The 17,125-nt window shown below is 41.0% G+C and overlaps 1 protein-coding gene across 1 annotated transcript in view; it reads left to right on the top strand.

Moving 5' to 3' along the window:
- ACSM6 (acyl-CoA synthetase medium chain family member 6) overlaps positions 1 to 17,125 on the top strand; it is a 34,413-nt gene that overhangs the window by 6,454 nt on the left and 10,834 nt on the right. The window contains exons 3-8 of the mRNA XM_030802460.1: positions 596 to 806; positions 5,801 to 6,008; positions 9,552 to 9,695; positions 10,780 to 10,936; positions 11,765 to 11,847; positions 13,758 to 13,881. Of these exons, the coding sequence (XP_030658320.1) occupies positions 596 to 806; positions 5,801 to 6,008; positions 9,552 to 9,695; positions 10,780 to 10,936; positions 11,765 to 11,847; positions 13,758 to 13,881 (927 nt within the window). The remainder of the gene's footprint in view (positions 1 to 595; positions 807 to 5,800; positions 6,009 to 9,551; positions 9,696 to 10,779; positions 10,937 to 11,764; positions 11,848 to 13,757; positions 13,882 to 17,125) is intronic.

The following is a 17,125-nucleotide window of genomic DNA, read 5'->3' as shown; positions in this document are numbered from 1 at the left end:
AAGTGAAAACAGTCAGTATTTGGTTTTCTGTTTCTGAATTATTTCCCATAGGATAATGGCCTTCAGCTCCACCCATATTGCGCAAAAGACAGGATTTCATTCTTTTCCATGGCTGAGTAATATTCCACTTTGTACATATACCTCATTGTCTTTATCCAATCATCCACTGATGGACACTTAGGTTGATTCCATCACTTTGCTATTGTGAATAGAGTGCTACCATAAACACATGAATGCAGGTGTCTTTTTTATATAATGATTTGTTTTCTTTTGGGTAGACACCCAGTAGTGGGATTTATGCCCAGAGAAATCTCTGCCATCCTGGGCAGGGCTGGTTTCACGTTACATGCTGAGTTCTCTCCAGAGGTTCTTCCCTAGGCTTATGCCTGACATTACGTTGAAACCCACCAGTACTGCCATGTCAGTAAACAGTAAATATTTCTGTGCCAGTTGAGAAACAGTAGCTCCCCCTAAGCCCAGGCATCCTGGCCTCTCAAGATCTAGCCACTTGAGGGTGCTATCTGGCAACAGTGGCCTCCCATAGCCAATGTCCACTCTGACTAATATTCAATATTTTAAACATCACCCTGCCTAGGACGGACTCAGAGGGCCTTACCCCGCCCTCTGGAAGGTTGGTGCCAAAGGAGAAGAGGACAAATGGAGCTTTGAAAGGATGACTCAACTCTCCAAGAAGGCCGCCAGCATCCTCTCAAACACCTGTGCCCTCAGCCATGGAGACCGGCTGATGATAATCCTGCCCCCAACACCTGAAGCCTACTGGATCTGCCTGGCCTGTGTGCGCTTGGGTGAGGCATGGGAGAGGGACCCCAGGGGTTGGAGGCTTATGTGAATCCCAGCCTCAATTATTCACAGAATAGAGATGTTAGAGGGATCTCCATCTGATGCCTGAATTCTTCCCACAGTGTGGGGGATCTTTAAACAGGCCTGGATTTGAACCCAGCTCCACCACTTACCACCTCTGTAAATTATGCCTCTCTGAATCTCAGTTTCCTTGTCTATTAAATATGGACAGTAATAGTCCATATTTATAGAACTGTTACAGTCCAGTCTTACAGAACTGTTGTGAAGTGTAAATAATCCACAGAGCCCTTAGCTCATAGGCTGTTTATCACCTCAAGGAACTGTAGACCTCTGTCCTAACATAGTCATCATCAAAACAACAGACAGAGCATGTACATCTTGCCCTCTCTGGGCCTCAGTTTCCCCATCTATAAAAAAGAGAATGTGGGGGTACCGGGCACAGTGGCTCACACCTGTAATTCCAACACTTTGGGAGGCCAAGGCAGGCAGATTGTCTGAGCTTAGAAGTTTGAGACCAGCCTGGGCAACATGGTGAAACCCCAACTCTACTATAAAAAAACACAAAGCAGAAAAAAAAATTAGCTGCATGTGGTGGCACACACCTGTAGTCCCAGCTACTCAGGAGGCTGAGGCACAAGAATTGCTTAAACCTGGAAGGTGGAGGTTGCAGTGAGCTGAGATTGTGCCACTGCACTCCAGCCTGGGCGACAGAGCAAGGCTCTGTCTCAAAAAAAAAAAAAAAAAAAAAAAAAAGGGAAGGTGAGAATATCTCTAAAGGGTCCTCTACCTCAGTCTGTGACATGTTAGGAACTAGGCTGCACAGCAGGAGGTGCACAGAGGGCAAATGAGTGAAGCTCATCTGTATTTACAGCCACTCCCCATTGCTTGCATTACCACCTGAGCTCTGCCACCTGTCAGATCAGAGGTGGCATTAGATTCTCACAGGAGTGCAAATCCTATTGTGAACTGTGTGTGCGAGGAATCTGGGTTGTGCACCGCATATGAGAATTTAATGCCTGATCATCTGTCACTGTCTCCCATCACTCCCAGATGGGACTCTCTAGTTGCAGAAAAGCAAGCTCAGGGCTCCCATCGACTCTACATTATGATGAGTTGTATAATTATTTCAATATATATTACAATGTAATAATAATAGAAATAAAGTGCACAATAAGCGTAATGCACTCAAATCATCCCAAAACCATCCTCCTGCCCCAGTCTGTGGAAAAATTGTCTCCCACAAAACCCAGGTGCCAAGAAGGTTGGGGACCACTGCTCTACATCCAGTATTAGAGAGTCCTTGAGAGTCACCCTGAATGAGCTTGGGATCGGCCAGAATAGAGCTGCTCTTTGTGGACATCCCACCCATGCCCCTGAGGTTCACTCCTCCAACATAAACAGGAAATGCCTCAATCAAGAGCCCCTTCACATGTGAGAAGTGAAGGATACTGGAAAGGAGCCCACCCCCAATGTCATTCCTCTTTATCTGCTATAGTACCTGACTTTCTATTCTTAGGCATATATTTTTTGGTAGTTGAAGGTGCCTATGAAAAACAAAGTACCCCTGAGATGGGCCAAACTCATTAGGAGTTGCCACAACTGGCCTGGCCTACTGCCTTTGCCTGCTAACAGGGATGCTAGATTAAAAAAAACAAAAACAAAAAACTGAAAAGTGATGCAAAGAGCAGGTGTCTTTGAGAATGCCAGCTGTCAGTTATGGGGAGCATGCAGAAGACAGGAAGGGAGTGAACCCTACCCTCAGGCCTATCCAGGCTCCCAGTGTTTCCCTAGTTCCCAATGGACTGAGTTATCCTGAGGGACAATTGATCCATGTCTGAGAAAGGACAGGGACCACTTCAGTCTGGGTCACCAGAAATTCTTCCTACCTGAGGCCAAGTTATACATAGTGATTTCCTTAGCCACATACCAGTCCAAAGTGGGGCTATCATTTTCACTCACAATAATTAAAATTGCTTATTGATGGTATAAGGCAAAATGGATGAAAACAAAATTGAAAGCTCAGAACAGACCAAAGTATATATAAGAATTTATCGGCCAGGCGCAGTGGCTACGCCTGTAATCCCAGCACTTTGGGAGGCCGAGGTGGGAGGATCACCTGAGGTCAGGAGTTCAGGACCAACCTGGCCAACATGGTGAAACCCTGTCTCTACTAAAAAAATACAAAAATTAGCCAGACGTGATGGTGGGCACCTGTAATCCCAGCTAATCCGGAGGCTGAGGCAGGAGAATCGCTTGAACCCTAGAGGTGGAGTTTGTAGTCAGCCAAGATCACACCACTGCACTCCAGTCTGGGTGCCAGAATGAGATTCTGTCTATTTTAAAAAAAAAAAGAAGAATTTATCAGGTCTTTTCAAGCCATTAATGAAAGCATTGATTAATTCTTAAATGATTTAAAGATAATTGTTTGAAAACATTAAATGTCCTAACTCTACCTCCAAATAAAGTGCCAAAATAAATTCAAATGAACCATTAAAAATTGAAATGTTAGAAAAGGACTTAAGTATTAGAAGAATATATAGGTGAGTACATAAACTCATGGAAAGGCTTTCTAAATATGACACCAGATACCCAAACAAAAAAGGAAAAAAAAGATGTACTACACTTAATGAAATTTTTAAAATTTCATTCATCAAAAAAATCACTATAATGTATAAGGAGCATCTGTGTGGCCAACTTGGAGGAGGGACTAGGGTGCACTCCTCCCTTCTCCATATATGTGAGATCTGTCTGTGTGATTACATCTGATGTGCCCTTTTGGTGGCATCCAGAAAGCTGCACAGTGATGGCTCTAACAACACATGCATCTCTCCTAATGAGAGAGCTCTCAATTATTATAAATTACTCAACATGATAAAGTTAAATTGGCTTTTAAACTATGCTGACATTATCACAAGAAATTTTTAACATTATATCTGTAAACAAAAGGAAAAGCTGTTAGATTCTTTTTTAGATATAGTTTCTACTATTATAAAGTTCTAGTATTTTTCTTAAAACACCACAAAAGAAATTTGAACACTGCCTTAGTCTGCTTGGGTTACTATAGCAAAATGCTATCAACTGAGTAACTCATACATAACAGAAATTTATTTCTCACAACTCTGGAGTCTGGGAAGTCCAAGATCAAGGCAGATGAAATGTCAGTGAGGGCCCACTTTCTGATTCAGAAATAGCTCCTTCTAGCTGTGTCTTCACATGATGGAAAGAATGAGGGATCTCTTGGGAGCCTATTTTATAAAGGCACTAATCCCATTCATGAGACCTCCACTCACAATCTGATCACCTTTCAAAGATCTCACCTCCATCACCTTGGAGTTTACAATCTCAACATATAAATCTGGGTTGGAGTACACACAAATTCAGACCATGGCAAAGACAAATGCCAAAATTGAAAACATATTTGCAACACTTATGAAAGATAAGTGGTCAATGGCCTTAATATAGAAAGAGTTCTTACTAATCAATAGGGAAAATAAATTAACATTACTTGGCACTCCCCTTCAAATGCTTCATCTAAGGGTGGGGGCACTTAAAAGTGTTTGTAGTTATCTAAAGAAAGATACTTCTTTGTGTCACCCACAATTGCATAGTTTCCTATATATATATATACTCAATGCTAAAGGATAACTTGATAGCTATAAGATGGCAATCAGTGATGCTGAACAAGTCTCTTCCACTGTGTCCCTTGGCCTTCCCATCAGCCCAGTGAGTAACTCGAATTAGATGAACTCCCCATTCCATGCCAGATCCTGTTTCCGATGACTTTGTTTTGGAGATATAATTTATATACTATAAAATTCACCATTTTAAAGTGTACAAATCCATGGTTTTTAGATGGTTGCTGGGCAACCATCACCACTGTCTAATTCTGGAAGATTTTCATCACCCCAAAAAGAAACCCATTAGCAGTCCCTCCCTATTCCCCGCTCTCTGCAAACCCTGGCAACCACTAATCTACTTCCTATCTTTGGATTTGCCTCTTCCAGATATTTCTTACAAATAGAATGCAACATCTAGCTTTTTGTCCCTGGCTTCTTTCAGTTACCATAATGTTTTCAAGGTTCACCCATGTTATAGCATGTGTCAGTACGCCACTCTTTTTATGAATTAATAGTATTTCATTGTGTAAATATATATACTATATTTCATTTATCAGTTCATCAGTTGATAGATATTTAGGTTGTTTCCACATTTGGGCTATTATGAACAATGACATTTTATGATGCCCAAGAGATTTCAGTGTGAAAAACAGAAGATGAAGGTGCAGTATGTGGGAAGGGCCCACACTGGGCCAGATCCTTTTCCAAAATCAATAGGTCTGTAGTTGGGAGTGTAAGCATTACTGCAAGACAAGCAAGGTCATCACCAGTTAATCCTAGAAGTATTCTAGCTCTTTAAGCTTGAAAACTTAAAAGAAGCGTCTGTCAGAAGAGCCTCTGGCACACAGATGCAACCAGCATATGCCAGTCTCATAGGAGGTCCACAATAGGTGTTCTATGGATGCAGAAGAATCTATAGAAACAGCCCAAGAAAAGAGGCAGGAAGGTCTTTTTGTTTTGTCTTTTCTCCAGTGCAAATCCAGAAATCCACAGCAAAAGCCATTCTCAAGCCATGAGAAAACAACAAAGAGGAAGTTTTCATAATCCCTTTGCATCACAGTTTCAAAATTAGGCTATATTTCAAGTAACTGGTGGTCTGACACTTAGCCATATAAACTCAGGACCTGCTTGAGGTGAAAGGATAACAGCAACAGAGCCACTGATCACTGGATTGTTTCAGTGGGCTCAGTCTCCTGCCTGTCTGTTTTCCCCAGTCGCCATCGTGTTACTGACCCAACAGAGAAGAGAGACTCCTAAGAGAGAGGGTAACCGAGAGATCTCATCCATGCCTGCCAGAATGCTTGAGGAAAAATTCTCTACTCAAAAGATAAAAATGAAGCCTTCTTTTGTGCCTTTTTCAGGAATCACCTTTGTGCCTGGGAGCCCCCAGCTGACTGCCAAGAAAATTCGCTATCAATTACACATGTCTAAGGCCCAGTGCATTGTGGCTGATGAAGCTATGGCCCCAGTTGTAAACTCTGCCATGTCCGACTGCCCCACCTTGAAAACCAAGCTCCTGGTGTCAGATAAGAGCTATGATGGGTGGTTGGATTTCAAGAAGCTGATTCGGTAAGTGGACACTGAAAATGAGATGCTTAAATGAAGAAAATGTTTGACTTTGAAAGGTGATACATGAGAAGGTGGTGTGAGTGGTCAGAATGAAAAGCTGAATGGCAATTTCTATGAAAGATGAGATGATGTATGAGAAGGTGGTGTGAGTGGTCAGAATGAAAAGTTGAATGGCAATTTCTAGTCCTGAAAAAAGCAGAGTAACCCCCAACACAAGTATCCCTGGTCTGACCTACAAGTTCTCAGTCTGAGTGAAAGTCTTATGTTCCGATTCATATGTAAACATTCATTCTGAAAGGGTAAAAAATTAGGTAATATAAATATAAACATATTACAAAAAACATAACAAAAAACATATATAGACTATATATAATGGAATACTATGAAGCCATAAAAAATGAAATCATGGCCAGGCATGGTGGCTCATGCTTGCAATGCCAGCACTTTGGGAGGCTCATGACTGTAATCCCAGCACTTTGGGAGGCCAAGGTGGGCAGATCACCTGACATCAGGAGTTCAAGATCAGCCTGGCCAACATGGTGAAACCCCGTCTCTACTAAAGTACAAAAATTAGCTGGGTGTGGTGGCACACACTTATAATCCCAGCTACTCAGGAGGCTGAGGCAGGAGAATCGCTTGAACTCAGGAGGCCGAGGTTGCAGTGAGCCGAGATTACACCACTGCGCTCCAGCCTGGGGGACAAAGTGAGACTCTGTCTCAAAAAAAAAAAAAAAAAAAAGAAAGAATGTCTTTTACAGCAACATGGATGGAACTGGAGGACATTATCTTATGTGAAATAACTCAGAAACAGAAAGTCAAATACCACATGTTCTCACTTATAAGTGGGAACTAAATAATGTGTACAAATGGACACAGAGTGTGGAATAATAGACACTGGAGAGTCAGAAAGGTCAGAGGATGGGAGAGGATGAGGAATGAGAAATTACTTAACGGGTACAAGGTATACCATTTTGGTGATGGTTACACTGAAAACCCAGACTTCACCATATATATATATATATATTTCATATATATATATGAAATATCCATGTAACAAAACTGCACTTGTTCCCCTTAAGTTTACACAAAAGAAAACCTCACCCTCACTGGGATATGGGGGAAATACTTATTAAAATAGCGAGATGATGCCATGTTCATCCTTAAGTCAGCCAAATACAGTAGTGCCCCTTTATCTGTGGCTTTGTTTTCTGCGGTTTCAGTTACCTGTGGTCAACTACCGTCCAAAATAGGTGAGTACAGAGATCACATTTGCATAACTTTTATTACAGTACATTGTTATATTCTATTTTATTATTTGTTTTTGTTTTTAATCTCTTACTGTATCTAATTTATAAATTTAACTGCATCATAGGTATGCATGTATAGGAAAAAGCATAGTGTATATAAGGCTTAGTACTATTTATGGTTTCAGGCATCCACTGAGGGTCTTGGGACACATCCCCCACAGATGAGGCAGGACTACTATATTAAGTTTGATAATTATAAATGCGGTCTTTAGAGGGCAATATTTCAGTGTCCAGGGATGTTAAAAAGAAAAAATACAGTAAACAAGACAGGCAAACCCTGACCCTCATGGATTTTATATTATAGACAACAAATGGATGACAAGAAAACACATAAATTATCAATATAATAAAGTTCTAAAAGAAACTCCGGCCGGGCACGGTGGCTCACGCTTGTAATCCCAGCACTTTGGGAGGCCGAGGCGGGCAGATCACGAGGTCAGGAGATCGAGACCACGGTGAAACCCCGTCTCTACTGAAAAATACAAAAAATTAGCCGGGCGTGGTGGCGGGCGCCTGTAGTCCCAGCTACTCGGAGAGACTGAGGCAGGAGAATGGCATGAACCCGGAAGGCGGAGCTTGCAGTGAGCCGAGATCGCGCCACTGCACTCCAGCCTGGGCGACAGAGCGAGACTCCGTCTCAAAAAAAAAAAAAAAAGAAACTCCAAAACAAAACAGGCAAATTAAATAAATTGATCTGATGTGGAGATGAGGGAATGATTTTAGATTTGGTGACTTCTGAGGTGAGGATAAGCTGAGATTTTAATATGACAGAGCTAGCCTTTGGAAGCTCTGAGGGAACACTGCCCCTGGCAGAGGGAACTCAGAGGTAAAGGACCTGAGGTGGGAGCGAGCTTAACCTGTGTGAGGAACAGAAAGAACGCCAGGGCACCTAAAGTGTGGTGAGTGGGGAAGAGAGTAGCAGGAGAGGAGGCCAAAGCGCAAGGGAGGGGAAGACTGCGGCAGGTCTTGCAGGTCATGTAGGAGTCGTCTGGGAAACACTGAAGGGAAGGACTTGATCTCAGCCACAATTGTAAAACTCCCTCAACTGCTGTCTGAAAAATGGGAGACAAGAGAGATAGTAAAGGGACCCAGGAGAAGGCTGTCGCTGTCGTCCAGATGAGAGGCCGTGCCGGTGTGAACCATGGTGGTGGCAGTGGAGACAGGACTGAAAACAGGCCAGGCAAATGAGGAACTCACCTCAGGCACAAAATGTAAAAGGGCACTGAAAAATCCAGTGATCGAGGGAAATAATATTTTAATTTTAAAATACTTTTTAATTAAATTATAAAATGCTTTTTATAATTGAAGTTTTAAATTTCCACAAATATTTATTTTATATATTTATGTAATGTTTTCATAATTTATAATTTTATAAATTGTATACTCTTTTCAATTGAATAATTTAAATTTTTTTGATTAAAAAATCAAATTGGTAAACTTCTCATGACAGATCAGCTGCCTATTTTTATAAATAAAGTTTTATTGGAACCAGGGACAGGACTGGGCTGACAGGTAAGGTGAGTCATGCAAGTGCCTATCTGGATTATAGGCTGTGTGAGGACTGCATCTTGAAGCCGGCCTGAATCCCATTCCTAAATCATACTGGGAATATTTGAACAGTTTGGAAGTGCTTGTTGTCCTGTCTTTGTTTTAAATTTCAATATTTTGTTTATCATGGATTTTTGTATTAGTTTTGATTATTTAAAAACATTTCACTAAAATATTATTTATCTTGACTACTGAATTTGCTGGTATCCCCTTAAATATCACAATGCTTGTGGCAAATGTTTCACTCACTCCACCTTAGTCCCATCCCTGGTTAGGGATAGTGAAGAGAGAGAGACTTGTGACATGTTTTGGAAGTAGAGTTGTCAGGGCTTGGCGATGGTTAGGATGTGGCACAGATAGCTAGGTAGGTAAGTCGATAGATGGGGAAAGAGGAACAATAATGATTACTACAGATTTTTGACTTGAGCAATTGAATGAATAAAGAGGGTCTTTTACTGAGAAAAGAAGGCTGGAGTATAAATGCATCATATATTTCTTATGCAACAAAAATTAATGCAAAAAAACTTTAAGGGAAAAATGGCAGCTGCCCCTCTAACAAATAATCCTCAAATATATCAAGATACCAGCTGTTATTTTTTAAAATCAGAGATTACCAAACCCAGGGCCTAGGCACTCAGTCAGAGAACCTAAATTTAGATCTCACTGTTGCCTCTTTCATGGCTTACAGAGTTGCCCCTCCAAAGCAGACCTACATGAGGACCAACAGCCAAGATCCAATGGCCATATTCTTCACCAAGGGTACAACAGGAGCTCCCAAAATGGTCAAGTATTCCCAGTATGGTTTGGGAATGGGATTCAGCCAGGCTTCCAGGTATGGTTCTCGCACAGCCTGTACAGGCCTGAAAGTTGCTCTCTTGCAGGTAAAGGGAGCTTCATGGGACTAAAGCTAAGAAAGGAGTTTCTTACTCAAGACTGCAGAAAGTGTCAAAATGAGAGAAGGAACAGGGCTGAGGGCAGGGTGGGAGGGTGTACCCCAAAAGATGAAAAGCAAATTACTATAGTTCAAAATTCTAAGAGTAAGCAGGAGGGAAAAGAGGAAGAGCAGGGATTCCATGCATTAGGGGAGGGATCCAGGATGATCACCCCAAAGACCCACTGTGGGATGTTACTTGTTTTTCTATGCTACCAGCACCAGGGTGAACAATTGTGTTGACCACTATATGTAGTGATAAACACAGAGGTAGAGTCATAATTGATAAGGGGTTTGGGTTCTAGAGTCAGCCTCTAAGATGAAAATTACCTGTCATCACACCACCCTTTTTTAAGAAAATTAGTTAAGTAGCTCGTGGATACCGTATCTCTCGGCAAATTCAAAGGGCACTGAAACTGATTTCAATCTCTCTGGTTGAATACGCAATGAAGTAATTGGCTTGCATTTGTGTTAGCTTGGTTTGTCTGGGGTTAAGTTTCCCCACCTTACATTCAATTCTGCCTTAGATAAATGGTTGTGTGTTGTTACTCCACGCTCAAGTTCTCTTAACAAACTCTACACAAAGGTCCCTTAGGGGAAATAGGTGTATGTTCCTCACCTTCACCTCAAAGTCTTTGACTGTCATAAGCTACAATGGCCAGTAGATATCAGGTAGAGAAATAAAACAGGGGAAGCTGAGATCACTGACTTAATCAACCCATTAATTAACAAAAGTGCCTACTGGATAACTTCTGAGACCCCTGAAAGCCATAAAACCTGGAAGACGATGCCATGCCAATTAAGACTGATAATGAAAAAATTTAAGGAGTCCATTGGCCTCATGACCTCATAAATAGGCTTTGCTTGTTGTCATTTGTGTGATCTTTGTTTCTCCCCACAGTTCAGTGCTTGATAATAGCAAGTATTATTGTTGCTGCTAGTACCAGCACAAGAGAATTCAAATGGCTTTCCTCTTTCTCTTTAGACGGTGGATGGATCTCCAGCCAACAGATGTCTTGTGGAGTCTGGGTGATGCCTTTGGTGGATCTTTATCCCTGAGCGCTGTCTTGGGAACTTGGTTCCAAGGAGCCTGTGTGTTTCTGTGTCACATGCCAGCCTTCTGCCCTGAGACTGTTCTAAATGTAAGACCAATTCCTAGTGTGGAATGTGTGGGACAAAGGCCAGAGAGAGGTGTTAGCAATGACCCAGTGACTCATGCCCAGAAGGGGGCAAATCAAGAATTAAATTTGGAATGTGATCTTGACTTGAAGATGCTCTCCCTGCTTGTGAGAGCAATGCTCTCTCTCTTCCCTAGGGGCTTTGGAATTAGGAGGACTTGGCTACTTCCACTGTATCCCTGAGAAGGAAACTTTTAAAAGACAATAGTGATATTGAAGAAGATAATATTAATATCAGTTATCATTTACTGATTGCTTACTGGCACTTCATATGGATTATTTCATTTCCTCTTCCCAAGAACCCTGTGAGGGAAGAACTGGGGAAACTGATTCTCACAGAGGTTAAGTAACTAGCCTAAGGAATCACAGAGGCAGAACTAGGAATTAAACTGTGGTCTACTGAACTCCACAGCACAATTTCTACACTGCTGTGCTAATCTCTCAACTGCTGCACAATCCACAATTTTGCTGGCAATATCTAGGCTTATTATTTAAAGCGACAAAGATCAAAACAAGGCTTCTTGGATCCAGAAGTAAATTCCTCGCTGTGTATGCATTCAGTTATCAGTGATTAACATGATAGCTCCTATGTTCACAGAGCTAAAGTTAAATTCTCTCCCAAGGTGTGGAAGGTGGGGAATCACTAAGTCTTTGAGATGAAAGGCATCCCTGAGCTGAGTTTCAAAGTCCATGACCCTCTTCCCTGGACCTTCCCCCCCACACCCCCACCACAGTCTCACTGTCTCTCCCACCTCACATGCAGATTTTGTTTTTCCTTCCTTTGGGGCCCAGGTCCTGTCCAGATTTCCCATCACCACTCTATCTGCAAATCCAGAGATGTACCAGGAACTCCTTCAGCACAAGTGTTTCACCAGGTAAGAGAGGATCCCTCAGGAGAGAGTCCATTTCCACTCATGGTACCATAAATAAAATTAGGACCCCTTAATTTGTTGAAGTAGATCCAATCTTACCCTCCGGTAACACACTTGTCTTGTTGCCGTTCATGACAATAACTCCATTAGTGTGTGTGATTTTTTATTCCCTTGCAACTTGAAATCCATATCTTGGCCCAAAACATAAAATTAAATTATAATTAGAAGGTTGAGTTTGTTAAAAAATTTATAATTATACCTCCCTTTAAAAAGATAAACATTAAAGACAAATATATTACCTCTAATTCAAAAAGTAAATATTAACCCATTTCCCATTTTGAGGAAAAAAAAATGTGTAATTCACCGCCAGCACTCATTTCTCAGAGCAAACGGGAAATGAGTTATAAAGACCACCTGCTCTCTTGGATATGAATTCTTCTAGGCCTTTTTAAAACAAATTTATACCTATATGTATCTACGTATCCATCTATCCCAAAAGAAACATATTATGATATTGGGGCAGGATTATATAGATGGTATCTGTTTATATCATAGTGAAACTTGCATTTTTTTCACACTATTCCTTAAAGCTCTATTTATGATAATATGGGTAATACATTTTTAATCATTGCATAGTATTCTTTAGTATGAATGAATTGTATGTTAATGAGCCAAGTACCTATCAAAGATAGTTGAATCTTTTCTAAGCTGCTAAAATGAGCATCATTGCACACACCCTACAATTCCCTAGGGTACCAACTGAGAAGTGGAATTGCCAATCATCATCGATAAAGATTAATGAGAAATCACAGGTTCTCAATCATTGTATCAAGCCTTAGAGTTTGCTAAATAATCATTTAACTGTAAATTTCATTTTAGCTATGTGGGCAAGGACATAAACTCTACAGAAGGAAACAACCATGGTAACAAACAATACCACCGTATTAAATTATGTTGACATGAAGGAACGCCTAGTTCATTGGCATTTTGTGGGGCAGTTAAAAATCGCTATGATTAAATATGGTATATCTTTATTTGGCAACATTCCATCACATATAAAATGTTCAGATTATTTCTTAAACCCTTAAAAGCACTTAAAATTTTTAAAATAGTCACCTCTCACTTATACCCTGAAATTAATAATACAAAGGCAATGATGTAATGGTATATTTGGAATTAATTCAGAATTGGTTCTCCAATTTTGATCTTGCTTAGTTTTGGGACCTAACTGGGCAGGCAGTTATTATCTAATACAGATGAGCTACCACATTACCATTAATATGGTACTTTCATGTATTCAGAATATACAGGGTCACTGCCTCTATCTGAGACCATAAAAAGTTTTGCTATAATCTTCCCACACTTGACTCTTCCACTGGACATCACCAAAATCAAATAAACATAAAATGAATTGTGAGTTTATAAAAAATGCTCACTACTATTCCATGTATGTCGGGGCACTGTGGAAACTTATAATATCTAGAGACTTTGAGCCTAGTTTTTAAAATCAGTGGCTCTCTTTCCACCTCCAGACTTTAGAAAATTAGTTCCTTTTTTACCTTACCATTGCTGACACATCCTTCACACACACTTCTGGCTTTGGGAGAGGTAATAAAACTCAGAAGGGTTTCTGCAGAAGGCTGGCTTCCTGCCATCAGTTAGCACTGGTTGATTTGCTTTTAACATTAATGCCTCTTGCCCAGAAGAGTAAATGAGAGTCTTCATGGAGATTGATCTCACTGGGGTGTCTGAATAGATTATCTAATAGAGTAGTATTAAGAAAATCAACCACCACTTAATGAGCATCTCCTGTATTGGAATATCTGTACCATTTTTCCAAGATTCTTTCTAACAGATCTGTTATTGGTAGAAATATTCCCTGAGACTAAGAACAACTTTTGATGCCTCTCCAGCTACAGATTCAAGAGTCTGAAGCACTGTGTGGCTGCAGGAGGACCCATCAGCCCTGGGGTGATTGAGGACTGGAAACGCATCACTAAGTTAGACATCTATGAAGGCTATGGACAGACGGAAACTGTAGGTTGATGCTGACTCACTATTTAGCCAGAAACCAAACTTGTCCATTCACTGTGTAAGCACACTGTCAAAGCACTAAGCACGCACTAGAAATGCACAACTGGATCTTAAGCACAGGAAGAGGAAATGGCTTAAACTAGAGAGACCCCTCTTCCATGGTAAGACAAAGAATTACAGGTACAGATAACTTACAGATTTACAGATTTCAAGACAGAAAGTTGAACTAGTTTCCACCTGACAATTCCTGCCCTCTTTGTGGAGTATAAGGCAATGTCATGTGATAAGAATGAAAAAATGATGGGGTAGAAGTCTGAGTGGAGGATGTTTAAAATTATCATTGCTGAAAATGGAAGAAAGAGTAGATTATGAAAATAAAGGAGAAATGGGTTATGATAAGAGCACATTTAAGGTTGGAGAGCATTAATCTTCAAAGTCACTAACTATTTAGTTGTGTCATTTTCTCCAATATCACTCTAAAACACAGACGAAAAGCATGGTAAAAGTGGACAGTTAGATTGAAGCAGGATTAACATTTTGCCAAGAAGGTGCAATAAAAGGGCAGCAGGCAAGGGATATAGGGATATTGGCATTAAGATGAAAGACTAAGAAACTAAGCTGATCAGAGAAGGAAGGGAATTCAAGAAAAGGCAGGTCAATGGTGAGAAGACAAGGCACTGGAGATGTCAATGGAGCTGGAAGGACTGAAGATAATTGTCTTAGTCTGCTCAGGCTGCTGTAACAAAATATCATAGACTGAGTGGCTTAAACAACCAAAGTTATTTTTCTCACAGTTCTAGAAGCTGGAAGTCGAAGATCAGAGTGCCACAAAGGCCGAGTTTTAGAAAGAGTCCTCTTCTGAGTTGTAGACTACCAACTTCTCATGGTGTTCTCATGGACAGGGAGAGAGAGAGAGAGACCAAGCTCTTTCCAAGCTCTTTAGTGTCTTTCAGTTTGTTTGTTTGTTTTTAAAGAGAGGCAGGATCTTGCTTTATTGCCCCAAACTAGAGTGCAGTGGTGTGACCATAGCTCCCTGCAGCCTCAAACTCCTGGGATCAAGAGATTCTCCAACCTCAGCCTCTCAAACAGTTGGGACCACAGGTATGCACCACCATGCTTGCTATGTATTTTATTTTATTTTTTAGCAAAGACACAGTCTTGCTATGTTGCCCAGACTGGTTTCAAACTCCTGGCCTCAGGGACCTTCCCAACTCAGCATCCCAGCATATCCAGGATGACAGACACAATTCACCATGCCCAGCATCTCTTCTTATAAGGGCACTAATCCCATCATGAGGGTGCCACCCTCATGACCTCATCTAAACCCAATGACCTCCCGAAGGCCTCATCTCCAAATACTATCACGGTGAGCAGTAGGGAATTAGCACATAAATTTTGAGGAGACACATCACCCTCCCTGGAGATCAGGATCAAGGAAGGAAGAGACTGGGGGTAGAACTGATCATTCATATGGATGTAGGAGGCACTAGGGATGACAGTGGGACGGAGTCAAAGGAAAGATCATGAACCTCATGCTGAAGGCTTTAATGGATAAGGAATGACTGAGAGGTTGGTAAATTATAACAACCAAGAATGGTATAGAGTGGTAAATGTAAATGGCATGAATCTCAAAAAGACAAGGGAATTGCACATAGCATCAGAGAAGTAATGGTCAGAAGGTGGTATTGGGAGCTCAAAAGATGCCAAACCCAAGGAATATAAAAGGATCAACATCCCCCACTTGAAAAAAGTAAGTAGAAACCTTTTCCCATGGAAGAGCCAGGTCTCTGGAAAGGTAACTGATGAAGAGAACATCCAGTAAAGAGGATATAGATATGGATGTAGAATAGTTCCTTAACCACTCAATTGATGCTCTATCTAGACGGCACTGTGAAAAGTTTCTGGAAGGAAAGAGTCAGGGAACAAACAGTCCTGTTCCTGCAACATGAGGATGAGAATAAGCAGAAAAGCTTATATGATGGAAACACCACAGATAAGAATGTACAGCTGGTACCTTATGCTGGTCCAAATTTTTACATGAATTGGTTCCAGTGTTTTCCAGGTAGATAGGAACAATAGAAAACAGGGAAGTGGGCCAGGAGCGGTGGCTCATGCCTGTAATCCCAGCACTTTTGGGAGGCCAAGGCAGGCAAATCACGAGGTCAAGAGATCGAGACCATCCTGGTTAACATGTGAAACTCTGTATTTACTAAAAATACAAAAAATTAGCTGGGTGTGGTGGCACGCACCTGTAGTCCCAGCTACTCAGGAGGCTGAGGCAGGAGAATCACCTCCCCGGGAGGCGAAGGTTGCAGTGAGCCAAGATCGCACCACTGCACTCCAGCCTGGGGGCGGAGTGAGACTCTATCTCAAAAAAAAAAAAAAAAGAAAGAAAATAGGAAAGTGTTGCCTGGATTAAATGCATTCACTGCTAGATGGTCCATAAAATAGGCTCCCTGAGAAGCAAAAACACAAAATATTTTTGAGAGAATTGAATACCCAATATTTTAAAAACATTCAAATAGCCAGCATGGGAAAAATAAGAATTTGTGCTGGGGTGGGGGGGGGGGGGTGGGCAGGGGGATTTCTTACATTTGTTTTATATATTACTACTGTTTTTATGAATTATACTAACAAGGGAATTCCATAATCGTGGTAACACCAAAGCCTTTTTATAGGACTTAGTTCTGTCCTTATACGTCCAAAAAAATTCTTTGGTGACTAGGAAAACCTCAGACTGTGTGGAAGAAGACAAAACAGTCAAATTGATAGCCCAGGTTCTGGGGAGAGGTCTATAGTTTGAGGACCCTGGTGGAGCTATGTAGTTCCATATGGCTCAGGAAACACCCTCACTTAGAAAGCTAAAGAAAATTCAGAACACAAGGTTCAAATCTTTGAGACCTCATAGTCAAGCTCACACTTGGTAGGCAAGTTACAATTCAAAACTGTAAAAGAGGGAACTTGAGAAATGATCAAATTCTGTCTCAGATTCTGTCTATACCACACTCACAGATCCATTTAATTACATCCAAAGAGTTGACATTTTCAGCACCCAGGACTCATTGCATTGTATTTCCCCACTGATCTCAGGTTGTGAATCATTCGATTCTGTCTAGCAAGAAAACAGCACATCTTAGGCAATAAGGATTTTGGCTTTATCTTTCTTTTTATGAAATGCAAATATGACTGACACTCAGAACATCTGAAATAAGGCAAGGTTGATACACTAAGTTGATATGATTCCAGC

This window comes from Nomascus leucogenys, chromosome 3 (assembly GCF_006542625.1).
Source record: "Nomascus leucogenys isolate Asia chromosome 3, Asia_NLE_v1, whole genome shotgun sequence".
NCBI lineage: Eukaryota > Metazoa > Chordata > Mammalia > Primates > Hylobatidae > Nomascus > Nomascus leucogenys.
Note: the sequence above shows the minus strand (reverse complement) of the source record. Positions and strands in the feature narration are given on the sequence as shown.